Raw genomic sequence first — 27,828 nt, forward strand, 5'->3', positions numbered from 1 at the left:
GTCAAGGTTCCAGTTAGGGAAAAAAAAAAGTATGAGGGAGCTGTGAGAGCATTACTCACACCACGTGCAAAACTGTGGCCAGGATGCAAACAGGCATGCTCCCACAGTTAGGTCCAGCCATGGCTGAAGCTTTACAAGATCTGAGCTAGTGAGTTCCAGCTTCTGTTGTACCTGCCTGAGCTGCCAAGTGTTTAACAAGCTGCAAATTATTTGCATTTTCATTGGAAACAGGTTGCTTTAATTTTAAAATTATTTTCTAGAAGCAAACACTACAGTTTAAGAAGGAACTTGTTAGAAATAACAAAAAAAAATTCTAACTGCATGTTACATTTTCACAATAGTCCCTATAGAACAGATACTTCAGTCCTTTAAAGTAAGCAACCAAATTAAGCATCTATTTAAATGTTTCCTCATTCAAAATAATACTGAGTTACAGAAATTGTGTAAGAGACTACCATATTCTGCACCATTAGCTAATTAAAAATTCCACTGCAAGCATGAAACAGCAGAAGCTGCATGATCCTCCTCTAGTGACCATCTCACATAGGACTGACATCCAATTACATCCTCATAAGCCTGCAGATGAAACATGCTTTTGCAACTGTTTTAATAAAAAGCAGCTAATCCTTTCTTATATTGTGTGAATAACTTAGCAGATCTCAAACTATTGATCAGCTCCCTTTCTTCTCCCTGCCCTTCTTTCAGAAGTAGCTTGTGGCCTCTCATGAATGTTATATATAAATCCACAAGTCTCAATTTAATGTTCACTTTTTATTTTGTATTCAGACACACATCACAGGTTTTTGTTCATTCCAACTTTTCCATTTCTCACTGCCTAGACCCCAGTGCTTTATCCAATTAGTTTCATTCAGCATAAATTCAAGCATTCACCTCATGTGACATGGCCCACTGCAGGCACCAGGCAACAAGTGCAGCTGCATGCTGCCTCATTGCAAGCTACAGACCAGTACCTGCATAACACAGGGCACTCTGGGGACCAGCAGTATATACTTATTTAAAGGGAAGAACTCCTCCAGTGATGCATAGGTATGTAGTTTGGAGAGATCTGTACATCTATATTGACATTTGTGGCAGAAAGAGGATGGCAAGGTGGCTGTTACAGAGGGCAACCAGAACTTCCAAGTCTAAGACTCCAGACTCTCCAAGTCAATCGTCCCTCCCACAGTTGCAGTTGCAGTAAGGAGGCATGGGGGACTCCACTGGTAGAAGCAATTTGGGAAGGAAATTCTAGGGAAGAGGGGGTTGCAAAGGGAAACACTTCCCAGTGGAGTTATTACTTGAGGAGAGCCTTTCACCCTGTCCCTCAGGGTGAGGAGAGGATTGGTCATGCCTGTTGTAGTGCATTAATTTGGTTTATATTGTATTTCATTTTTATATTGTGTTTTGTAATGGTTTCTCCTGTACCACCCTGTTCCCTTGGAAAACGTATCACGAGGTTCGTCCCTGCTCCTTCTCCCCGCCCATCCTCCCACACTGGAATGAAACCCAACTCTGTTCCACTCCCACCTTGTCCCTGCTTGGGTAGTGGCTTGTCCCTGCCTCTAGCCCCTTCCCCCTGGGTAAAAGCCATAGGACCATGTGGAAATCGCTCTCTAAGCTCTTGGGACCAGGACAGGGATGGGAACTGGACTGGGCTCCTGACCCTGCGGGGGTAAGAGCAGAGAGTGACTGTAGTGGTACAAGAGTTGTTTTATTGAGTTATTAAGTTATTTTTGTAAGAATTATAAGTTATTTTTGTAATGGTTCAGTCCACTGTACCCCCTTGTGTTCTGTAATAGCTTCCCCCTTATGAGTTGGTTATATAACCAGATGTTTTATGCCAATCATTCCTCCCCTGCACCTGTCCCTGTCAATCCCCCCTCTCTCCTCTTGGTCGCCCTGTCTGTCACTTTGAGACCCTTCCCTGGATTCTGGAAAGATCCAGGAGAGGCGTCGAGTGATAGGCTGGTGCCTGGGGAATCCCCTCCTCCCCTCTTATGATTTGTTAATGGTTCAGAAGTTGACACCCCTGTTACCACCCCTGTGTTCCCTGGCTGGCTGACCTGTTGTCACCACCCCTGGATCCTCCCCCATTTATAAGTGGCCGCAAGGCTTTGATCTATGCTCTCTCTGGGCAGCAGTGGTCTGAGGTGGAGCTCCTTGCCGGACTCCCCTTAATAAACTACCTTCTACCCTGCTCAAGAGAGTTGACCCTTTTTCCGTCGCCGCAGTCGCAACTCCATCAGGTCCACTCGCTGGTGTGGGGACCCAAGAACCCACCGGGAGGAGGTTACTCGCCCTGCCTGTAACCCCGACCGATCCTCGCTGCCGCAGTGCAAAACTGAGCTAGCCTGTGGTCAGCGCCTGATAGGCGTGAGGGACACTGCGACAAGTGAATAAAGCCTTGATTCCCCCCAGACCAAGGACAGACTCTTTCCTTTTGCCATCAACGGGGACCTGCTCTCTCTAAAGGAAAAGGTTTGAAGCCTCTGGGATCTTTTGGGACCCTGAAGGGAAAAATCCTTCCAGCATGGTTTCTCTCTCAAGCTAGCCAAGGCAAAAATGGAGCACGAGCTCCGAGGGAGAGAGAGCCACGTCACATGCCCCCACTGCATTCCCACCCAGTCTCAACAGAAGTCTGTATAGAGGCAGCACTGGGCACAACAACAAAGCATCATTTCTCTCCTACCAAATTTGCAAGCTGTTGTTAAAAAGGGGAGATCAAACAGAACAAAAAAATAGCCCAACTGTGCTTACCAAATTATAGCCCTGCTATCAATATCACCTAACTGCTCAATTTACATTGGACTTAAATTGCCTAAGTTAGTTTAATTAATTAGATACAGCCAGATTGTTCCTTTATTTCCACTGATACAGATCTGGGGTCTATATGCATAAATGCCTAAAAATTTAGTTATGCAGCTAAGCAAGTTACATCCCCTCCATGTTATCAAAAGACAGGCTTCTTATCAGAAGTCAAGGTATAAATCCAATAGCTATCTTTTACTTTCATGATTAACATCAGGCCACATTTTTTCCTCTGCACATAATCTCATCCCATATTATTTGCATCTCAGAAAATACAAAACATCACAAAAAAGAATGCAAGTTACGTTAATTAAATGGCTTGAAATTTTAATTGAGATTAATGTTTGGTTTGCAACAGTTTCTCCAAGGCTAGCTATGATGAAACACAAGAATCATTTTGAATGTTATTAAATAAAAGCACAAATCTCAAGAAATAATTTTGCGTTTGGAGAAGACAATATAAAAGCCCGATTTTAGGCAAGATCTACAGGAATACCAAGAGCATTAAGGAACATCCTTGCAAAAATTCCTCCCTTTACTTAGGGCTTTGAAAACAAAGTTTTTCAGAAGTAGGGAGGCACCTCTAATCTCAAGGCAATAATTGAGAATTGGAAGTTCTTAGCATCCTTAAACATAGAGACAGACAAGTATTTTCTAAACAAACTTAAGATTAATTGGTCATTACTGCAAAGTTATTAAAATTATATTGATTCTTGCCACTGGGATCTAGCACTGTAATTGACAGTCACTCAGTTGTTCCTAATTTATTGGATTAAGCAAGTAATACAGTATTTCATGGATGCTATTGTTCTGTTATCTAATAGTGATTAAAATATTTACACTTCTACTTTTCAATTCACATTTTAGCATTCATACCTATGTCTGTTACTTCTAGTACAAGGTCTTTGTGTCAAGTGTCAGAATTTAATTTTAAAAAGTTAGGAACCTGATACCATACAGACAAGCCTTCTCTATATGTTTAAAAATATTCCTTTTCAAAAATAACAATTTATGAAAGAAGAGTCTGGTGGTAGCTTTCTTCCAGCTCATGTTTACCACAGATTCTACTGAGCTTTTCCTAATCTAAAGTGTCCCTTTTAGAGTGTCCTGCTGCCTCCACATGGAATGTTTCCTCCCTCATCCCCATCTAAATTTAATGAAAAAAAAAACCTAAATCAGTAGCTGACTATTTTAAGCAAAAATATAAAGCGCTATGACATTATCCACATTGCCTTTTACCGAACTAGGTTGAATGCTCTCTCTAGGAACTTTGTAGAAACTTCACCCTTGTTGAAAAGGCACAGTATTTTTGTGTTCTGAGACCTCCAGCAACAATGCTTTTTTTTCCCTGGCCTGAAAGTTAGGGACTGCTGTTAGGAAACAGCAAACAATCTGCCCAGAAAATTCACAAGTACCTGATTATCCACTTACATTAGAATCCACCAGATTTAACCGATTCTTCTGCCACAGACACCCTGCAAATCTGTAACAAGAGTTTGCTTCTATAGCAAGAGGAAAAGAGGCAAAGTTACATATACCCAGGGATGATGCAAACGATACAAGCTTTTCATTATTAAAATTCTAACAAAGCTGTGGTGGTTTCTGTTCCATGGCATTACATAAATGTTAAAGTTATTTTTCACATATGAGAGGTTTAGTTGTACATGAAGAAAACTAACTTTGGTCTACTTATCCAGCTTCCTAAGGACAGCATATTGGAAAGGTGACCAATGACCATTGGTTGAAAAACCAATGTAAAAGCTAGCAAAAATAATTGGGTACTTCATTCCTAAAGCTGCACAGTGTGTTTATTTGTCCTAGTTATCCACCTTTTCATTCAGTGTGTCCACTAATTGTTGAGTTTTTAAGTCTTCAGCTTGTTCATGATCTTCCATATCTGCATCATCTACTTGACTAGTTTCATTTTCTTCTGCTTCTCCTTGATCAACACTTTCATATTCTACTTGTTCAAGGTTTCTTCCATCTATAAGTTCTGCCTGTACTTCTTCCATCTGTATTCGATTTACATGCCCAACATGTAATTGCTCCATATGAACTTCAGCACCTTGTTCAGTCTGAATGTGTTCAACTTCTAAATAACTAATTTGCACCTGTTCTTGCAGTTCCTCTATCTGTGTGCCTTTCACTTGATTGTCCTGTATGAGATCCTGGTGCATCTGTTCCACAGTTACCTGTGCAGGATCCACTTGTACCTGAATTACTGGTAGGACATGGACTTGCTCCACTTGTTCTATTATAGTCATTGATGTTACTGGTTCAGCTTCCATAGCTTCTACTGGAAGAATCTCTTCTGTCACTATTCCTTCTGAAATATTGTGCATGTCTTTGAGATGCCTTCTCAGCTCACTGCCTTGCATAAACCACAAATCACATAAGGTACAGTGGTTGGGTTTGTCACCAGTGTGTATTACCAAATGATTTTTAAATTGATCCCAGCTGTTAAACACGCTGTTACAAACCTGAAACAAAAAATACAGTGTGTTAAACAGTGCCAACAGAAATATAACAAAGTATAGTGCCTATTTCAGATCATGGCTTCACATAGTGTAGCTTCTTACTACTTGGATTAAAAAAACCCACCATGTATGTTAGAGATAAAAGCTGAGAAGTCAGCTTCAAACGAACAGAAGACCTGACATTCATTTATTTTTAAGATAGGGTGTGCCATTTTGAGATGTGCATACAGAGGATACATACAAAATTAGTGAGTCAGTACAGAATATAAAAGCTTTTATTTTAACTTAATGTGAAATTCACATACAGATTCACCCCCGATAAATGTCTGATGCTAGAATTTTGTGTAAATCTATTTATGTAATATCATATGATCAAAATGTAATTAAAACTGTCCTTTTACTGATGTTCTAGATGCAGTACTAATAGCCAACTTTTACTTATCAGTTTTCATTTGTTCATGGCATTGTAAGATTTACCTGGATAGACTAAACTCCCACATTTTGCCATTTCAAAAAAATACTTGAGTGATTTTAGCAGATAAAAATCTCTTAAAACTCCATCTTTTTAAGTCTCTTCCAGCTAAAAGTACTGCTTTGACTACAGACATACTATTTTCATAAAGCACATGAGCACAACTTCCTTCCCTTCAGCTGGCAGTGAGGTAAGTAGCTTGAAAACAATACAAAGACTGCAGAAGTGAATGAGGTGCCAGGGTACAAGAGAGAGAAGAGTAGGGTAGAGTCAGGCTTGGAATAAAGAAACAGGGTTAGGGGGTTTTGTCCATACAAGTGCTCTTGGCTTCAGAAAGAAGCAAAGAACATGCATTTCACTGTTGGAAGCCCTTCACTGTTGGCAAATAATTTTGAAACAGAATGTTCCATCTCCTCAATTTACAGCAACAGCACAAAAGGATGATGGAGTATCTGACAGGGATTAACTCAAGGAAAAGGTCTGTGTAATGGAGCTGAATATCCCCATTTTGCTGTTGAAATCTCAAAACCACATTTGTGATGCTAGTAACATGCTTTTTGTATATGTGTGTCCCCTAGGCTCATGCTTTAGAGAGAAGTTGCCCACACAGACTTCTTAAAATACTAACCTTATAGATAAGCACTCAAAATTAATTAGTCATACATAAAGGTAATGACTATCAGTAATGCCCAAGCACATAATTACTGTTCTTGCCATGTGGAGCCTAATTCAGTACTCAAGGCATTCACTGAAGGCACCAAAAGTGCTCATCAAGCAAGTGCAGTTTTGTTTCTTCCTTCTTGTTCAGTGAGCCAAGATTTTATTTATTGAACACTATTCAAATTCAGTTCTAAAGAGAAAAAAAATCAAGAAGAATTTATCCAAGAATTCTTGTAGTTTCTGCAGGCTGAAATAACACTAACCCACATTTGCAGTTATCTGTAACAGAGAAAGCTACAAGGTGAAGTAATTAAACCAAAGGGTCACAAAGACAAAACAGTATCTTTAATGAAGCTACTAGGTACAATTTTGCGTTATATAGTAGTTCTCATGTTCAAAACAAACTTATCTTTAAGACAAAGGCATGCTCCCAAGAATTAACTTCAGTCTAGCATAACAACTAAGCAATGTCACAGCATCGGTGAAACTTCTGATTAAATGATGAATTTATTCACCTCCTGCAGTATTTGCTGCTTTCTGTGAATAAGATCACTCTTTTTTTTTTTAACAAATAAAGCCAATGTCCAACAGTTTTCTTTACTACATGACCAAATTTAACCTCAAACCACAGCAATTCTGTGAACTGAATAAGGTAGGAGCCTTATTTGAGACTGTCACAGCAGTAGGGCAGCAAAATGGCAAATAAAAATGCTACAACCAACCTCAGCTCTCATACTTTCTAGCTTTTCAGAATCACCTTTTAAAAGCTAAGTAATATTCTTCTGAACAGCTTTTCACATGTCAGTTGCATAGTGACCAAGTACCCAAGCTATCCATCTATGGCATTTATATTTGCTTAAAAGACACTATGGATTGTCATCATAAGTTGAAATGACTTTCCAGCCAGTCAGTATACTGGTATTAAGCAGAAAAATAATAAACTAGGAAATAAAACAGTACTTTATATTTTGGACTTTAGTGAAGCATGCTCACAAGCAGGAAAGGCCTAGGTCTGTGCATCAAGAAGCAGAAAGATCAGTAAGATGCAGATGAACACTTATCTACTCACAAGATTTTAACTGATTAACTATTTGTCCTAGGGTAACTTTATGATGCCTGTATCCCCAGTCGTCTGTTCTGTTTGTGCTGTATATTGAGTCCTGTGCCTTTAAGACTGGTTCTAAGAGCAAGGAGAAGCGCGGAGTTTGTTTTGAGAAAACTGCCTGACTCCTCCACATTCTTCTGTGGACAGAGTGTTCAGCGGAGGCTTGGAGAGACTGCAGGACAGAGATCTTGTTTTGCTTTTAGTTAGTTTCAGCTAGCTAGGGCAGAGAAGTTCCCTGGACTGTTTTTTTTCCCTTTTTCTTGGAACTGTTTAAACCTGCTCTGGACTGAAAACCCAGGGGAGCACTGGGGGCTGCACCTGCGGCCCACCGGGGCCTGGACCTCGGCATTTTCCAGCAGCGCCGGAGAGACTGGGACTGAGGAGAGGCACTGAGAGAGAGAGCCGAGCTACACCCACAGCAAGGACTTTCTCAATTTGCCATCTCACTTCAGAAGTAGAGGTTTTATTGTTTCATATTATTCATTCTTTATACTTGTATGCACTTCATTTGTTTAGTAAAATAGTTTTTTCCACTTTTCTCCAAAGGTTGTTTTTTTTTACCGGACCGATTGGAGGGAGGGGCCACTTGGGTTTGCTTCCTTAGAGGGATCCTATACAGGGGTTTTCTCCCAAATTTGTCCCAAACCAGGACACTATTAGAAAGCTCCATATCAGTAATTTCATATTTTAAATGGAACTACTTAGATATAAGAATTTACCTTCATGTCATGGTTGAATGCAACCTTTATAATTTATTTTGCTAAAAATAGTTCTTGGAGACAAAAGTCCACTCTTTCTGCCTTTCCTGCTCAGTACTCTGACACTCCCTTGCTCAGCCATAGGAAGGAGGTGTCTAGTCTCAGACTCTGCTAGTTCTATTACCCACCTGACATTCGTACAGCTTCTTTCTTCCCTTTTTAGCTCCAGCTCCAGACTGACAGGCTGTCAGGTGACATTTGAGTGTACTATTCCTAGCAAAATGCTCATGGCAGTTTGGACATTCAAATGGTTTTTCACCTGTTAAGACAGACACAGGGATTTGTAAGTGTATAAAACCAGCCAGTTTTTGGTCAGCTCTTCCTTTTGTGTAGGTTGATAAATATGCTGCAAAGATGCGGCCAACTGGACTATTCTACAGAAGAAAAAGATATTATATGTAAATTTTATGTAAATAAAATTGCAAAAACCTAATGTGGAGTCAAAACTCTCATTTATAAAAACAACAAAAAAATGAATAAAACAAAATGCACAGACATAATAAAGTAACATAATTCCCAGTTTCATTTAAGGTATAATCAGGTTTTTATGAAAGTTAGGTTATTATTCTGATGAAATATCTTAAAGAAATAGGAGCTATTTCTCTCTTTTCACCTGATAACAGTTAGACTTAACATTAGTATATACAAAGTGACACATTAAAGAAGGAGGTATTTTCAAGAACAATGACAGCTTATGCTTGAGAGCCAAAACTAAGCTCCAGAAAAAGTTGGCACAGAATGACCATGAAGTAACAATGTACTGGTATTAAAACAAACCAAGCCCAGAAACTTTAATTCAAAGTAGTATACTGTTATTACCATCATCAAATAGTAACAAAGAACAACTGCTGTTTCTGTTTACTAATTTTATTATGCACAAACACAATGAAATTCAAGGAAATTAAAGTACAAAAAATTAGTAACTGCGTGTTTCTTTTAAGTCTGATAATTTATCTGTGAAGGTACTGATACCAACATCACTATTTAAACAAAATATTTAATGAACTCCAAAAGATGCTGAGACATTTCATTGAGTAACATAAGAATTTATTCTAGCTCAATTCAGTTTAAAGGCCTACATTTTCAGGGATGTAGTAATTATTGACAACTGAGATGGAAAGCAAATAAACCTGTATTTTGAGAAATAAAGATATTCAGCAGCATCTAACTTTTGAAAAGAAATCCACAAGTAGCCTATAATTCTCACTTATACACCCAAAGGCCACAGAAAAACATTAAATGGAGGGAACATTCCCCTTAATGGTTAAAAAAGGCTACATTTTTGGAAACTTTTGTACAGGTAATGCAGAGTATGCTGAACTACCATCTTTCTCACAGATCAAAAATCAGACATTGCATGAGCAACCAAATACATTGGTGAGCCTAAAGAATACCCCAGGAGGTGATCCCCAGGAGTAAAAAACTGGACAAGGAAGGCAAGAGACTGGCATGGCTGAGTGGGGAACTGCTGGCCAAACTAAAGGGAAATAAGGAAATGCATAGGCAGTGGGAACAAGGACTGCTATTCTGGGAAGAGTATAGAGATGGAGTTTGGTTATGTAGGGATGAGGTGAGGAAGGCCAAGGTGAAGCTTGAACTGAACCTGGCAAGGGACACAAAGAATAACAGGAAGGGCTTCTACAGGTCTGCCAGCCAGAAAAGGAAGGTCAAAGAAGGTGTTATCCCCTGATAAACTGCTGGAAAACTGGTAACAATGGACAGGAGAAGGCTGAGGTACTCAACTTTTTTGACTCAGTCTTCAATGCCAACCTCTCTTCCCACACCTGTTGAATGGATGGACAGCAGGTTGGGGACTGGGGGAGCAAAGTCCCTCCCACTCTAAGATCAGGCTCATGACCATCTGAGGAACCTGAATGCACATAAGTCCATGGGACCTGATAAAATGCATCCCAGAGTCCTGAGTGTGGTGGTGCAAACTGTTTTATTAGGTTTTTATAAGAAGTTTATGTTATGGTTCATTTCACTGTATCCCCAATTCTGTATCCCTTTTGTGTTTTCTGTATAATAAAGTGTTTTGTGTCAGTCCTCCCACTCCTCACCTGACTTGTAACATCCGCTCTGCTCCACCCCCCCTCTCTGGGGCAGCCTGTCTATCACTCTAGGGGTCCCTCCCAGATTGCGAAATCTCAGGGAGAGGGCTTCAGGTGATAGGTAGCCTGGAGGGAATTCCTTTAGCTCTGGATATTAGTGGTCCGAGGCTTGGGGGTGGGCACACCTTGTTACCCCCTGAATCCCCTGATTTGTTGTCTTGTTGTAACCCCCCTGGAACCCCTCCCCCGCTTATAAGGTGGCGGAGAGACTCTCTCAGCCTCTCAGCTCCTCAGCTCTTCAGCTCTGCTCTCTCTGGCTTGCTGGCCTCACTAAACTGAGGTCGGACCAGCTGCGGACTTCCCGCAGCTGGGCCTGAATAAACATCTTTTAACCTGCTAAGCTGAGAGCCAGCCTTTTCTTCTACTGCCATTGCTGTCACGACACTACTTGGTCCAGCTGCTGCTGGGAAGCCGACCAGCAGGTAAAAATAACCTGCATGCCTATCCGAACTGGGAACATCTGTAGCTGTGCTGACCAGAGCTAGCCGGAGGTCAGCTCCCGCCCGGTGCGGGACAGGAACCAGACACACTCCTGGGCAAAGAGACATGGCATTAAGTGGATATATCATATTCCCTATCATCCACAGGCCTCTGGGAAGATAGAAAGATATAATGGGCTGCTAAAAACTATGTTAAGGGCATTAGGTAATGGGACATGGAAGCACTGGGATGCGAACTTGGCAGAAGTCATTTGGCTAGTCAACACTAGGGGATCTGCTAACCGCCCTTGTCCTGCCCAAACTAAGCCCTTAGGCACTGTGTGTTGGAACTCTGGGCACTGAGAATTTTAGACTTTCTGTGCCGACAGGCACTGACCCCCAAGAAAACACTGCATTTCACCTGAGGCCATGGAGAAGGCTTCCAAAATTGAATGACAGAACTGGGATTATGGGTGTGTAGTTTGAATAGAAGTGTGTAATATCACATGGTGGAAAACTTAAAGGTTTTAGAATATAGTAATATATATATAAAGCAAGATGGAAGTTTTAGGGTGGAGGCTAGTCCTTTTCCACCTTCTTCTTCATGGGTCTAGGTGGTATTTTGTAACTGAATAGAAAAGTCCACATTGCGGGCCACGGGTGGTTGGTTATTGGGTTAAAAATAAAAATAATTTAGGTGTCATTTCTTAATTGGACAGTTTATCCTTAAAAGGCCTTGTAGAGAGAAATATACAGCTCCATTTTTAGTTTGTTAGCTAGAAGTGCTGTAGAACTCACGGCTTGTGAGACTGTAATATAGATAAAAATTAATAAACATCCGAGTCTAAACAAGAAATACTGTCTCGAGCATTTAATCCCGACTCCCACAAAAAGAAGATAAGAAGCAACAGCTGTCGAAGGAGACAAGGTCCCTGCTACACATAGGGAAGTGGCTGGGGAAGTCAGTGTGGATTTCTTCCCCCATGGGAAAAGGCAAACCCATTTGTGGGATTGTCTTTGCCCAAGGACCTGGGTGTACTTGGTGGGTGATGTGGGAGGATGGGGAGACCTGGTGTGTACCTCAAAGAGATTTAACCTTGGGGTAAGAATAACCTATAGTGTATGTTACAGAAGGTAAAGTAGCAGGAGGGACATGAAGTGACGAATAATGAATTTTGCGAGGAGCAAGAAGAACGTGATGATGAACAGGGATGGTGGTGGTGCCCAACCATGAACCATCAAGTGTACTATTTCTCCTGTCCTGACCCCACATTCTGATGGAATGGAGACCACCTGGAGGGATGTGAAAGGACAGAGGATAGTAGTTAATAAAATGTATGTTTGGTATAGAGATGGTTTAATGATCCTTGTAATGAGAGTATATAGATTATATGGGATCCAAGCATGACGCAAATGGTTTGGAATAAGGGGTGAAGATTGTATTGGGTCTGTCCTAAGTAAAGTTCACAGCCCTCACAGTGCTGTGCTTTGCATTGGTAGCTGGAAGGGTGTTGATAACAGACCAGCGTTTTGGCTACTGCCAAGCAGCACTGTCCCTCTGACATTCCTTCCCCCATCAAAGGGGATGGGAGTGGCAAGATCCTGGGAAGGGACACAAATAGGCCAGCTGACCCAAATTGGCCAAAAGGATCTTCCATACCATATGACATCAGCTTGGATATATAAGCTAAGGGAGAGAGGAGGAAGTGGTGGCATTCATGAGTTTTCAATGTTTGCCTTCTGGAGGAACCATTACGCATGCTGAAGCCCTGCTTCCCAGGAAGTGCCTGAACATTGCTGCTGATGGGAAGTAGAGACTGACCTTTTTTCTCTTTAGCCCGTGCGCACGCAGATCTCTGCTTATTTCTTTCTTTTACTGTAATAAAACTGCCTTATCTCACCCTGCTGGTTGTTCTCCATCTTATTCTCTTCCCTGTCCCAGTGGGGAAGGAAGTGATAGAGTGACTGAGTGGGCACCTGGCACCCAGCCAGGGTCAACCCACTACACAGTGTTATTTAATATCTTCATTAATGACACATACAAAGCGGTTGAGGGCACCCTCAGTAGGTTTGCAGATGACACAAAACTCAGTGGTGCAGGTGACACACCTGAAGGACAGGGCCATCTGGAGGGACCTGGACAAGCTCAAGAAGTGGCCCATGGGAATCTCATGAGGTTTAAAATGACCAAGTGCTGGTGCTGCACCTGGGTCGGGACAATCCCCAGGATCAATCCAGGCTCAGGGATGAACAGATCAAGAGCAGCCCTGGGAAGAAGGACCTGGGGATACTGGTAGGTGAGAGGCTGGACATGCCCCAGCCATGTGCACTGGCACCCAGAAACACCGTGTGCTGGGCTGATCCCAGTGTGGGCAGCAGGGGAGGGGGGGGGATTCTGCCCCTCTGCTCTGGTGAGACCCCAACTGCAGAGCTGCCTCCAGCTCTGGGGTCCCCAGCACAGAAAGGACATGGACCTGTTAGAGTGAGTCCAGAAGCGGCACCAAGATGATCAGAGAGATGGAGAATCTTTCTGTCTTGAAGTGAGTTATGATATATTATATGATAGTATATTTCCTGATCCTCTGCTTTGTGCCCAAAAAATGGTTGCTGTATCTTTTAAGGCAAAGGACTGGATATGTGTGGGGCTGGGGGTGGGGAGAGCCCCTGTTTCGGTGCAGGCATTTTTAAAAGCCTTGCTGTCCAGGTTTTCCACAGTTCAGGGGATATTGTGAGAGGTGTAAGGTCAGCCTGGGACCTGGGCAGGGTGGGGCCTGGGGCTCTCTCACTCGCTCTCTTCTGGTTCAGGATTGAGGTGGTGGCTGCGTGGGGACACACTGAATGCGTCTGCCTTGAAATACTGTTGCCCTGTGGTTGTTTTCCTGGCACTGGGACCAGGGCCTGCCTGATTGCTTCCCCACTTCCCTGTTGCTCGGGAGCCCAGAGCCAGCGCATGTGGTGCCACCTGGGACTGGGACCATGTCCCACCGGACCCCGGCCTGCAGTGTGGTAGCCACAGCTACTCCTGTGTGTTAGGCTCCAGGACTTCAATCCACTGCAGTTTCTACACTGCAAGCCTGTTCATTTTTTCCCTGTTTCTCAGCCGTTTGGGGGCCCGGAGCCAACATGTAGGATGCTGCCAGGACTGGGGCTGCCCCCACTGGGCCAGTTCTCTGCACAGTAACCTGACATTGCGACCAAGCCATGCCCACCTCCCCAGAGTGTGCTAGTTGCTAGTGGGGGTACCAGGGACCAACTGCTGCCCGTGAGCTTTGCAAAAGGAACAATCTCCTGTCCTCCTCTTTGCCTGAGCTCCCACCACCTGAAGAGGTTGCCAAGCTCGTGTCAGAGCATCCCCTAAAGCTGTGGGGAGTCACTGCAGCCTGTCTGCCCTGCTAGGAGCCAACAGTGCCCCCTGCCGGTTGTGGTTGTAACTACACCCAAGGGAAAAAATTACTTAACAGGCGGGAAAACTGTTATTGCTTTTGCTGCTGTTGTTTGTTCTGTATTATTTATATTATATTATATTATATTATATTATATTATATTATATTATATTATATTATATTATATTATATTATATTATATTATATTATATGCCAGTAAAAAACTGTTATTCCTTTTCCCATATTTTTGCCTGGAAACCCCATAATTTTGAAGTGATAATTAGGAGGGAGGGGGTCATCTTTTCCATTCCGGGAAGATTCCTACCTTCCTTGGCAGACATCTGTCTTTTAAACTGAGACAATTGGGATTGTTCAGCCTGGAGAAGAGAGGCTCCAGCATGACCTAATTGTGACCTTCCAGGTCCTAAAGGGAGCTGACAAGAAAGATGGATAGGGCCTGGAGTGAAAGGACAAGGGGGAATGGCTTAAAACTGAAAGGGAGTAGGTTTAGACTAGATATTAGGAAAAACTCTTTACTGTAAGGAGGGTGAGGCCCTGGCACAGGTTGCCCAGAGAAGCTGTGGCTGTCCCATCCCTGGAAGTGTCCACAGCCAGGTTGGACAGGGCTTGGAACAACCTGGTCTAGTGGAAGGCACTCATGGCAGGAGGGTCTGGAATGAGATGAGCTTTAAGGTCCCTTCCAATCCAGGCCATTCTATGAATATTACAGAACAAAACTCACACCACAAACCTTCACCTGCTCTGCAATCTGGTCACATTTAAAGAGTTACTTGAAGCAAGGAACTGCCCAGTTAAGGACAGATTTATTCTATTTTTGCCCAAAATCTTCAACAATCTTCATATTCTGCCCAAAGTATCTGAAACTAAGAATTCAAAGAAAACACTTGTAATATCCAAAGGCCAAAAATACATTGTGTGACTTCTTGCACAGTGCAAATCAATGCTGTGACTTCAGCAGCAGCAATAGAAAACAGAGAGCCTATCAGCCTGCCTCTAACTTGAGAAGTACACTGTCAAGCTGGGAACTGAACTCCTCTGCTAAAGGTGACAACTTGTTTCTCTTCCCCTGGGTGTCATTTTAAACTAAGAGTTTAAAAAAATCTTAGATAAGACTAAAGAGGAAGGGTTCTTGGACTGGTCTAACAATTTTTTTTTTTTTTTTCATGAGAACAGGCAAGATTTCACTTGCCAATCATAAGTAACTCACAGGACAGAAATTCTGATCTAAGATAGTCCCTTATTTTGCTGGACCTTTATAATCCTGCAGCCACAGGAAGGGGACTGCCCAAAATAATTTTTTTTTGACCCAAAGACATTAATAATAACACAGTTACTTCTATTTGCCCAATATGTAAGAAATACCAGGGAATTCACCCATAACCATAAAGCAGCCATATCATTATTTAGATTTGGTTTAGAGAGAAATAGTAAGGTTGTTGGGATTTTTTGTTTGGCTTTCTTTCTTTTTTTCTTCCCCAGAAACACAAAGGCAGGCATTAATCAAATTAACTTCTTGGGATCATTTATTCATGGTATGCAAATAGAGTCCATTTATTCACTCCTATGGAAGATTTTATTTGCAGTTCAAAGTACACTTCCTGTGAAACATATTTTGCATTCATGAAGAACGGCAAAGACCTTGATGATTTTTTCTCAAGAAGTGTGTATAATCTGCATACAAATGACTTCAATTACAGAGTTTTCAGACATGGGTTGATTAATTTGGCTGCTTCAAGCACATCACTGGAACTGGAAGTAATTAGATTCCATGGGTGATACTTGCATCAATAAATATTTAGAAAGTACTCTGCACCTCCTGTGATATGCTAAGTTGCCTCATCCCCAAAATCCTTGTCACAACAGCAAAAAATATACTGTTATATTTGGCTTATTCTGTTAATCCTCCACAAGGATTTGCCAGAGTTTTCATAAATGCAACTTTTAAGGGGCTATTTGGAGTAGATTTGATGCAGTGTCATATACAGATGCAAAGAAGTTCCAATTAAAAGGCTTTTGCAACAGCAAGCTGCTAAAGAGATGAGACTGCTACCCTCTATTAAATTCTTACTGATTCATGACTGACATATTAAACAAAAACATCTGAAAGATCAGGACAACATATATTTTACATTCAGAGAGCCATCTATATAATACTCAGTACCTATTCAGATAGTACAGACTTTTCAGTGACATGAAGAAATAGCATCTTAACCTCCCATATTATATAGAAGAAGCACAAGTAACTGTACTCAAAAGATACTGTTCAGATTTCAGAGGCAGATTTTACAGCAACAAAAGTCTACTATAGTCACTAGAAATGTTTTGCTGCGTTAATTAACAAAGAAAATGAAATCAGATGAGATGTCAAGAGCAAGGGGGTACTTTATGCCTAATGCATTAATAGGCATTTGCTCATATGCTCTGTTAGTAAAATAAACTCTTTAAAATGTATATTCCACTGAGAAGCTCGTGGTTTAGATCATATTTCAACAGAAACATTTACTAGTAGAATTGTGAAAATAAGAGCAGCTCCTCAGCTCGTTACTTTTCAAGAAAAAAGCCATGCTTTAAGAAATTATTTTGAAAGAAATATTTTAAGATTTAATAGACTGAAAAGAGAAGCTTCATTAGTGCTTTCTGGTTTTAGGCATATATTTTTAACCATCTCAGTTCCTCAAAGTTTATATCAATGTAAAACAAACAAAAAAAAATTAAAACCAAAGCAGCATTTTAGTTGCAACTACAAGCCAAATATTTCTAGCACTCAGGACTCATGCATTTTCCTCAGCATATTTTCTATTTCCCCAAAACATGCAAAACCCCAAAATGCTAGACCCAAAGCCACAAGAACAGGACCATATCAGTGTTCTTACCTGTGTGCTTTCGGAGGTGTTCTTTAAAATGTCCAAAGTGATCAAACTGCTTATCACAGTATTGGCATATATGTATTTTCTTTCCAGGCCTTTGCTTCTTGCTAGCACCACTTTCATCAAGGTGGTGACAGGTGAGGTGTTGTTTCAAAGCACTCTCTCGTAGGTAGCTTTTATTGCATGTGTCACACTTGTAACTCTCAGCAGAGTGTGTTTTCATGTGTTCCTTAAAATGGTAAAACAATTTAAATGAACGGTTACATTTTTCACAGTGGAATAAATTCTTCACATGCAACAGTTGAAGTTCCACAATTTCAATATCTTCTACCTGTTTGCATGAGGGATCAGTTGTACTACCACCTTCTTCTTGAATCTGGCATTTTGTCTCTCCTCGTCGATACTTACTGGTGATATCTGCCAAAAGAGCCAAAGCAGATTCATCTGATGTACCTGTTGTATGTATGTACTTTATTGATTGCTCTGCAGAAGCTACTTCAAGTGTTTCAATGCTGCCATCTTCCACTTCAATCGTCCCTTCAGCAATCTCAACCTCAATTTCAACAGGCTCTGATTCTGTAGATGGCAGTGTTTCTGTGATAACATTAGATGTTTCAGCAATCTTCCTCTTTTTTGTTTTATTTTTACCTTGCCTTTGATTTGATTCTAAGGGTGATGAATTTTCTTTGTTCCTGCAAAACATTTACATAAATATAGTTAAGATCCAAAAGCACTTGCATAAAAATTCCTGCCTGATGCTGAGCTTCTGCATTAAAAAGTAGCTAGATGTTTCTCAAAGAAGCTGAATGATAAATGACCACACAACCTGCACCCATTTCAGATGTTAATTTGTCCTTAATCTATACTCCTCAGAGCTGTAGAACAGCACAGTTAAAGCTGTGGAACTTTTAAAATAAGGTTATTAAAGTGTTTTAAATGGGTTCACTTGAATGATACAAAGCACCTATCAAGAAGAAAGGCCAGTTAGCCTAATGACATAGGTTTATATAAGAAATGCAAAATTCTGTACTTTGGCCTGCCTACTCAGAAATAAGATATAAGTTCTTCCGACACTATTCACCTCTCAAGCTCTGGAGTACATGAAATTGTCTGCAGCACTTACAGCTTCTTACAAAACATTACAGCTGTGACTTCACACAATGATTATCATAACATCTCGAACTTCAGGAAAACACATAGCAAACAGTTGTAGTAAAAAATAAAAAAGCCACGGGGAGGTGAAAAGAGTGTTTTAATTTAATTTATCTAGGCTTAAGCACAGCTCCCAGCTCTGTTCTTCTTTTCCTTGCACCATAAATAAAAAACCCCCTTCCTCCAAGATGTCAGAGATAGCATCCCATTTCAAACACGGACAGAGCTGACTGGGTGTCTCGGTTTCGAGACAAATTCCAGGAGAAAAACGCTCTAAAATGAGTGACTTTTCTCTAAGGAGAGAGGGCTTCAATAACTCCCTTTTCTTCTCCAATGAGAGAAATGGATACTGAGACATAAAATTTGAAGAATTAGGGATTTTAGGAAAGTTAAGATAATAGGTTGCTGAAATAGCTGAAGTAGATAGGCAAGCTTTGTTCACAGTTAACAGAAGCCGGATCTTAGATAAGCTATCCCGGATTTAGTAACTCACTGCTTGTCAGCTTTATGTTTATGTAGCTGTACTTGTAATGAAAACAAAATGTGGTAAATAGGACATAAGATAGCTGCAGATTTCCTGCTTAAAGAACCCATTCAACACAGGAAACTATAAGTTCTACCAAGGATTCATTTATCAGAATGCATTGAAAAGGTAGAAAGGTCAGAACAAGGAAGACTCATCTTACTTCCTCATTTTGGGTGACCCCTCTCCAGAAGAGACCCCTGACTCATTTTAAGAAACAAACTATGCATGCTTAATAGCCTTTTTTGCCAATTAGCATACGAAGCGAGGAATGGGAGGTGACAGGAATATGCATTTGTATTTATATTTGGGTATTCAACACTTTTGTAAAGAAAAGGCTTTGTAATTTCTTGTGAATTTTGCAGTGCGTATTAGGGAGCTATCCCGCGTGCTGCCCGGCCGTAATAAGCATACACTTTCTAACTTTAAACTGCTAGAGAGTTTTTGTCCATCACAGTTGGGTATCGATACTAGATCAATACCCATATTTCTTTAATAAGTCATTTTGGCGAGCCAGCAAGGAGGACTGCTCTCGCTGGCTGCGGGGCCAGCGGGGTCCAGGACCCCTCTTGGCGCCCACCCGGAATTTTCTGGGAAGAGGGCTCCTGCGGTCCAGCTGACTACCCGGGGAAAGACCAGAACCTGCTGGAACTACGGACAAAAGGTATGTTTATATTTGAAAAGAGGTACCTTGGTATAGGCGGTTGGTAAGACACGAGAGATGTCTCATGCACAACATACACCTCTTCGGTTTGTTTGTAAAGGTTGTGACAGCTCTGCAGAGCCTGGTAGCAGTGGTTTGGTAGTCCGTGTCCCGTAGTGGGGACAGCGGTAACCGGTTTTTTTGTTGTGTCATCTTGCAGTTTAAAGGTGCCTTGGTAGTCCGTGTCCCGTGAGGGGGCAGCGGCGGCAGTAAAATAACCGGTTTTGTTGTTGTGTATTAGGAGCAGTGGTGGCTCCGGTTACAGTTTGTGGTTTGTGTGGCAGAGACGGAGCGGTGGAGCACAGTGACGACCCTCGAGGAGACTTTCTTTAAGTTTGTTATCCCTCCGTAAGCGGCACGAAGCTCTTGTCATCGGGTATTGTGCTGGGAGTGCTTTGTCTGTTTAATAAACAGGTTTTTTCCACTTCTCTCTGAGGAAATCTTTTTTCCCGAACCAGTTGGAGGAGGGGAGGGGGGCCCCGTGGGAGGGTTTCTCCCAAAATCTGCCTGAAACCACCACAAAAGGTACCTTGACAATCCATAATCCGAGTGGCGAGCCCGTTCTGGGACGCAAAGGGTCCTGTTGTGGGTCGCAGAAAATCCCGATTGCGGCCCCGCGTGCACTGCGTGTGTGTGGTGTGAACGGATCTGTGTTTTGTGGTCTCATGGTTTTGTGTGTTTGTGTGTTCAGGTTGTGGAAGAATTATTGGTGGACCATATGTATCGTGGTCTGTGAGAGTTTGTATTGTAAGCGTTTTGATTTGTGTGATTTGGAATGTGTTAGTAACCTGTGTAAGTGTTTTTAGGAGTTTTGCAAGCTTGAAGTTGTAAAAGCCTTTTGAATTCCCCACCTGATCAGCGGAGAGATACCTCTTTGAGAGAGTGGAAGGATTTAAAGTGTTTGTATTGTATCCAGATTCTGTGCTGGAGGGGAATTAGACTGTGTGTGAGCTTGAACAGCATGTGCTTTTGGCAACAATATTTTGCTGACGTTTTGTTAGGTGTAAAAAGCATTTGTGTAAGTTAAAATTGTTTATTCTTTGAGCTAAAAGGAGGGAGCGGCGTAAGGAGGTTTGAAACCCTAGCCAGACCAAGCAATGGGGGGGGGGGTGTGTGATTTGATTTGTTTCCCTGGTAACCGCAGGGGAATCCAGGCTCTGCAGCCTTGGGCCGTGTCTCTAAACTCCCTGTAAAACCCAAAGAAGTTTTTTTGACACGTGAGTGTTTTAGTTAAAAAAAAATATGGTTTTGCTTGTTTGTGAGGCTGGCAGTTGCTACAGTGTGTAGTAATATTTAAAGTCCTGGTGGTGTAGTCCCTAACCACAGAGGAGTGGAGAGGCAGCATGGGATCAGGGTGTCCTAGGTTACAATGTAAGATGTGCCCAAAGTATGTATTCTATCACCATCTACATGAGCTGTTGAAACTAGGTTGGGCAGTGTTTCCCTTGCCCCCTCCCTCCAGACTATCTTCTGTTAATGGCCCATCAATGCCCTGCTGCATGACTCATAGATAACTCCCTCTGGGAGCTATCTCTGTTTAATGGGCAATCAAGGACGCATTGCAAGATTCATAGAATGATATCAGCCCATTGTGAGATGCTCCGCCCAGGGGGAGGAGCCAAGCATTCCCACCTGGATATAATCTGGCATCTGGGACAGCACAGGCAGCCTTACCCACTGGATTCCCAGAGGACAAGAGCTACCAGACCTTTCTGCGGGAACACTGCTTCAACAAGACCACTTCATCTGGACTGCTACCACCACGGTTTCAGGTTGTATTCTGACTCTGTCAGTGATCTTTTGTACTATTGCATGTGTTTTATTTTAACTTTTTTTTTCTCTCCTATTAAATTGTTTTTTCTGACTTGGAGTATCTCGCTGGTTTTGCTTTCAAGCCAGCACACAGGGTTACCCCCCCACCTCCTTCTCACGGAGGGATTTGTGTGTGCTGTCCCAGCCGAAATCCGTAGGATTTTTCGGCGAGACCTTGTTGAAACTTCTGGTGGAGTGTGTTTTGGGGTCGTGACGGACCCCTGGCTATTTTCTTTGCAAGCCTAAAATAGTTGGTGTTTGGAGTTGGGTCTCTGTGAGAAAAGGCTTTGATTGTGTGCAGAAAACAGAGAACCAAGAACTTATGCCCAGAGCTGGCAGAAATAGCCGAGAGATTTTTGGTGCTGAGATATGATTAAGCAGCATTCACCTGATTGGGCAGATCTGCAACTGCTACTTGATGCCTTAACAGAAACTGCGAAGCAATTAGCTTTGAAATCGACTGGGGATCTGGTTGAAGATGATTATAGGACAACACAGGAGGATGTTAAAGATGTATTTCCCCTTCAAGACCCAGGTTGGGATCCTAATGATGATGAGGGGTTAGGACAGTTAAAGAGATACCAAGAACTGATAGTAAAAGGGCTAGAAAGAGCAATCCCCAGAACCATAAACTGGTCAGCCTTATATGCTATCAAACAGGGCCCCTCTCAAACACCTTCTGAATTTCTAGATCACCTGCGAGACGCAATGCGCCGACACACCACCCTGGATCCTAGATCTGATGAAGGAACGCAGCAATTAATAAATTTATTTTTAGGACAATCCACAGGAGATATTAGGCGGAAACTCCAGAAGATCCAGGGTCCAAACAGCTGGAATTTAAAAACTTCATTAGATGATGCCTAGAGAGTTTTTAGTAACTGGTAAGAAGGGTATAAACAAGGGATGAAGAAACTAGCAGCAGCAGTAAAAGAAGGAGAAAAGGGAAAACGTGGGCAAGGTCCACCAAAACAAGGACCACCCCAACTAGGAAAAGATCAATGTGCATTTTGCAAGAAATTTGGTCACTGGAAAAACCAGTGCCCAGAATTAAGAAAGGGTAATGAACATAAAAAAGGTGATCAGAAAAAGGAAAAAGTAGTTGCTCATGTAAAGGAGGACTGAAGGGGACCGGAGGGCCCTATCCTAGGGGACCGTCTGGTTATAGTCAAACTGGGGAACAAAGAAAAAGAAGTGAAATCTTTGATAGACACAGGGACAACATTTTCAGTTTTGAATAAGGCCCTAATACCTGTAACCAATAACTATGTTATGGTAAAGGGGGCAACTGGCCAATCTGAAAGAGCTTATTTTTGCAAACCATTGAAGTATAAATTGGGAAAACAGTGGGGCATCCATTGATTTTTATACATGCCTAATGCTCCATCTGCATTTTTGGGCAGAGATTTGCTAGAGCAGCTGGAAGCAAGAATAATATTCAAAAATGGGGAAATTAGTTTGGAGGTAAAGGATCAACAATATGTAGAACTGTCAAGCTTAATGCTAATAACCAAAGAAATTTAAAGGGCAAGTGAAAAGGAAAATTTTAGGAAAATAATGGATCAAGTATTTCCAGGAGTATGGGCCTCCAATATACCAGGAAGAGCAAAGAATGTTCTACCAGTGCAAATCAGGCTTAAAGAAGGAGGACAGCCAGTAAGGGTTAAACAATACCCCCTAAAGAAAGAAGATATAGAAGGGCTTAGCCCAATTATTGAGAACTTTCTGCAGCTAGGACTACTGAGAGGGTGTCAATCTGATTTTAATACTCCTATTCTGCCAGTAAAGAAACCTGATGGGTCATACAGATTAGTACAAGATTTAAGGGCTGTTAACAAGGTAACTGAAGACTTGTATCCAGTGGTTGCCAATCCCTACACCTTGTTAACCCGTTTAACACCTGAACTAACTTGGTTTACTGTTCTAGATCTAAAGGATGCTTTCTTTTGCCTCCCTCTCCATGAAGCCAGCCAGAAAATTTTTGCATTTGAGCGGGAAAGCCCTAAAACTGGAAGAAAAACTCAGCTCACATAGTGTGTGTTACCGCAGGGGTACAAGAACTCCCCCACTATATTTGGGGAGCAGCTTGCCAAGGATTTAGAGTCCTGGGAACCTCCACCAGGAGAAGGACAGTTACTCCAGTATCTCTTAATAGCCTCCCGGACCCAGGCGACATGCGTGGACTGGACAGTAAGCCTCCTAAACGTTCTAGGCCTGCAGGGGTATCGAGTATCCCAGAAGAAAGCCCAAATGGTGAGGCAAACAGTTATTTACCTGGGTTACGAAGTAAGTGCTGGACAAAGGACTCTGGGGCAGGATCGCAAGGAAGCAATATGCCAGACCCCAAAACCTCAGACAGTGAAAGAACTAAGAACCTTTTTAGGCATGACAGGGTGGTGCAGACTGTGGATTTATAACTATGGGTTGCTTGTTAAACCTCTGTATGCCTTGATCACAGAAGGGAGCAGAGATCTTCAGTGGACAAAAGATGCAACCCGAGCCTTTGACCGACTAAAGAAAGCCCTTATGTCAGCTCCAGCCCTGGGACTTCCAAACGTGAGTAAACCATTTTTCCTGTTTTCTCATGAGAAGCAGGGGATTGCCTTGGGAATATTAGCACAGAACTTAGGCCCGTACCAGAAGGCAGTTGGCTTATCTTTCCAAGCGACTGGACACAGCAGCTAAAGTATGGCCAGGGTGCCTCAGAGCAGTTGCAGCAGTAGCAATAAACATCCAAGAGGCACACAAATTCACCCTAGGCCAGAAGATGACTGTGCTAGTATCTCACAAAATGTCTGCAGTCCTTGAGGCAAAAGGGGGACATTGGCTCTCCCCACAGAGATTTCTGATGTTGAAATTGTGGTAACTAACATTGTGAACTCAGCTTCCTTCCTCAGCGGGAGTATGGGAGAACCAGTGATCCATGAGTGCCTGGAGACCATTGAAGCCACCAACTCCAGCCGCCCAGATCTGAAGGACACTCTGCTTGAGGATGCTGAGACCTGGTCTACTGATGGAAGCAGCTATGTCATCAGTGGAAAAAGACATGCTGGGTATGCAGTTACCACAAGCAAAAAGGTAATAGAGTCTGGACCATTAACATCTACATGGACTCAAGGTATGCATTTGGAGTGGTTCATGCTCATGGAGCCATCTGGAAGGAAAGAGGACTGCTGAATTCACAAGGCAAGAGTATTAAACATGCACAGGAGATACTGAGGCTATTAGATGCCATACAACTACCTGAGAGAGTAGCCATAATGCACATAAAGGCACACCAAAAAGTGAGCTCTGAATTGGAAGAAGGGAATATGCTGGCAGACAGAGAGGCAAAAGAAGCAGCAAAAGGTGAGGTACCTGATAAGGCTGTTGAGGCAGCTTTGATTCCAGATGGAAAAGTTTCTATTAAAGGTAAGCCAATGTACAATGAGAGAGATAAGAAACTTATCAAGGTAGAAAAGGCAAGTTATAACCAGGAGGGATGGGCTGTAACAGAAGAAGGGAAACTTGTAGTACCCTCCTATTTGTTGTGGTCATTAGTACAGAAGGAACATGAGAAAACACACTGGGGAATAGATGCCCTGTATAATCATTTGAAAGAAAGAATCATGGCCAGGAAATTGCAGGGCACAGTGATACAAGTAACTCGTCAGTGTAGTCTTTGCCTCCAAACTAACCCTAAAAATACCCCAAAGCCTAAAGTAGGACAAATTGGGAAAGGTTGTGGACCTGGGCAACAATGGCAAATTGATTTTACAGAACCGCCCAGGAAGGGAGGGTATCATTACCTATTGGTGTTAACTGATACCTTTTCAGGATGGCCAGAAGCCTTTCCTGCCAGGACAGGTAAGGCACGAGAGGTGACCAAAGTGCTGTTGCAAGAAATAATACCACGATTTGGAGTTCCAGCCACCATATCCTCAGATAGGGGACCACACTTTATTTTGAAACAATGGTGGCCCAAAATAAACAACTTAGAGAAATTGAGAAATATGTGGCTGGAACTCAAAACAGAGAACTAGATGGGCCAGTACATGATGTACAACCTAGGGATTAGGTGTATGTTAAATCTTTTGCAGAAAAAACCTTGGAACCACAGTGGGAAGGACCATTCCAGGTGCTCCTCACTACCTTCACTGCAATCAAGATCAAAGAACAGAAGGCCTGGATCCATCACTCCTGAGTGAAGAAAGCCCCAGAGGGAATTTGGAAGGTCATACCAGGAGATAACGAACTGAAGCTGAAGCTCACTCAGAACAACGAATAAATGGACTGATAGTTATTATGGACATTATGTGGAAAGTTGTAACTATTATAGCAAATGCATCCAGGCAAACAGACAACTTCACTTGTGTATATAGGACAAGGTTGTGTCTGTCTTAGGACAGCATGCCCCATCATAAAGATAGACAACCAAATTGTGAATGAGACTCAATTCAATTTGTGTGTTTGCAATTTTGTTAGAATTAAGGGATGTGATTTTTCCTATCGGGCACTTGTAATATCACATCAATATATAAAGGCCAACCTAGCCACTGTGCAGAAAATACTGCCTGTGCCCATAAGAATGAATTTGACTTTAGTTGCTCAATTGTTGAAACATCACAAATTGAGATAAAAGAAATTAGAGATGGAGGGAAAAACATTAATTACGATACACTGTGACACAGAGACCATCAAAGGGGTTTTTAAAAGGCTTGAGGAACATTTGTCTCATCATTGGTGGGATGTGCTTTTTTGGGTGGTCACTGACAGCAACCAGTATACTGAATGCCTCAATCCACCCTATAGTTGTGTTGCTTATTTTAGTCAGCATAAGTTTAGTGTTATCTGTTGTAATACTTGTTTAGAATTAGAGAATGCTATGACAAGTGGCAGCTTCAACATCACTGTCAAAGGCGTATGGCTTGGTCTTGAGAGACACTAGCTGCACGGCTTGGATAGATGAGGAAGACTGTATACTGAGTAAAAGAATTTACTCATTTCAAAGAAGAAGTGGGGAATGAGACATTAAATTTGAAGAATTAGGGATTTTTAGGAAAGTTAAGATAATAAGTTGCTGAAATAGCTGAAGTAGATAGGCAAGCTTTGTTCACAGTTAACAGAAGCCGGATCTTAGATAAGCTATCCCGGATTTAGTAACTCATTGCTTGTCAGCTTTATGTTTATGTAGCTGTGCTTGTAATGAAAAACAAAATGTGGTAAATAGGACATAAGATAGCTGCAGATTTCCTGCTTAAAGAATCCATTGAACACAGGAAACTATAAGTTCTATCAAGGATTCATTTGTCACAAATGCATTGAAAAGGTAGAAAGGTCAGAACAAGGAAGACTCATCTTACTTCCTCATTTTGGGTGACCCCTCTCCAGAAGAGACCCCTGACTCATTTTAAGAAACAAACTACGCATGCTTAATAGCCTTTTTGCCAATTAGCATATGAAGCGAGGAATGGGAGGTGACAGGAGTATGAATATGTATTTGTGTTTGGGTATTCAACACTTTTGTAAATAAAAGGCTTTGTAATTTCCTGTGAATTTTGCAGTGCGTATTAGGGAGCTATCCCGCATGCTGCCCGGCCGTAATAAGCATACACTTTCTAACTTTAAACTGCTAGAGAGTTTTTGTCAGTCACAGTTGGGTATCGATACTAGATCAATACCCATATTTCTTTAATAAGTCAATACCAGGGAATGAAAATGAAAAAAAAGATAAAGCGGTCTATTAACAAAGTAAGATACTCACAAAAAAGAGGAAAAAAAGAAAATTGAACTTTACACCCCACTTCCACCTTGCCACGTGGCTGAGAGGCAAAGATGGTGACTGTCTTTTGTCTCTGTCAGGGGAGAAGAGTTCACAAAGCAGCTGGGAACCTGTTGGATTTCTGCCGTGGGTCTTCTTGCCGACGGCGAAGTTGGTGGATTTTAATGTCCCTTCTTTTGCTGGGTCCCCAGGCAGGAGAGAAAAAAAAAAACAAAACAAAACCCACAAACCCAAAAAAAACCTACCAAAAGGATTTGCCAGTGAAAAGACTCTAGGCCAGGGGAAGGGAAAAAACCTGAAAAAAACCCCATAAGCTTCTTGCCTAAATTGGTGAAAATTAATCCAGCAAACAAATCAACGAAGTAACAATCCATGTAGCCATCAACCACGCCAGAGAAAGAGAGCTTGACCAGAACCCAGGCAGAAGCCCCAGGATCCTACCCCCCCCAGTCCATCTTAAAGCTACAGCAGTTGTTTTCTGAGCATAAAGCATCATCATAAAATCACCCCAAGACACTGGGCCAATGCTTTCAAGTCACAAACATGATCATCCACAGCACTTACATGCTGGAGGTTTAACTACTGATTATTAGTTTTGAAAATGAGTGGTTATCTTCCCCTCAAATCAGACTGTAATCAGTAATTTGTACCTTTACCTTCCTTTGCAGCCTGATAAATCCTTTTATGTAACCTCCTCCCTATCACTTTCAGGTTTTCTAGTAATAGAGGTGATAAGGTTTTTCTCCAGTATCAGCATGTCATACAGCAGAGATGTGTGGCTAATGACCTACTGCAG

The 27,828-nt window shown here is 41.9% G+C and overlaps 1 protein-coding gene across 4 annotated transcripts in view; it reads right to left on the reverse strand.

Moving 5' to 3' along the window:
• Positions 1–414: 414 nt before the first annotated feature.
• The window catches only part of LOC120764845 (zinc finger protein 131-like), a 53,366-nt gene continuing 25,952 nt past the window's right edge, over positions 415–27,828 (reverse strand). For 2 of the 4 annotated variants that reach the window (XM_040088951.2, XM_040088952.2), the window contains exons 5-7: positions 17,088–17,773; positions 8,409–8,539; positions 415–5,288 (exon numbers count right to left, since the gene is read on the reverse strand). In XM_040088951.2, coding sequence (XP_039944885.1) covers positions 4,626–5,288; positions 8,409–8,539; positions 17,088–17,773 — 1,480 coding nt within the window. In that variant the 3' untranslated portion in view covers positions 415–4,625. The remainder of the gene's footprint in view (positions 5,289–8,408; positions 8,540–17,087; positions 17,774–27,828) is intronic. The other 2 variants (XM_040088953.2, XM_040088955.2) reach the window with 2 other exon arrangements.

The sequence above is a fragment of the Hirundo rustica genome, chromosome W (assembly GCF_015227805.2).
Source record: "Hirundo rustica isolate bHirRus1 chromosome W, bHirRus1.pri.v3, whole genome shotgun sequence".
Lineage (NCBI taxonomy): Eukaryota > Metazoa > Chordata > Aves > Passeriformes > Hirundinidae > Hirundo > Hirundo rustica.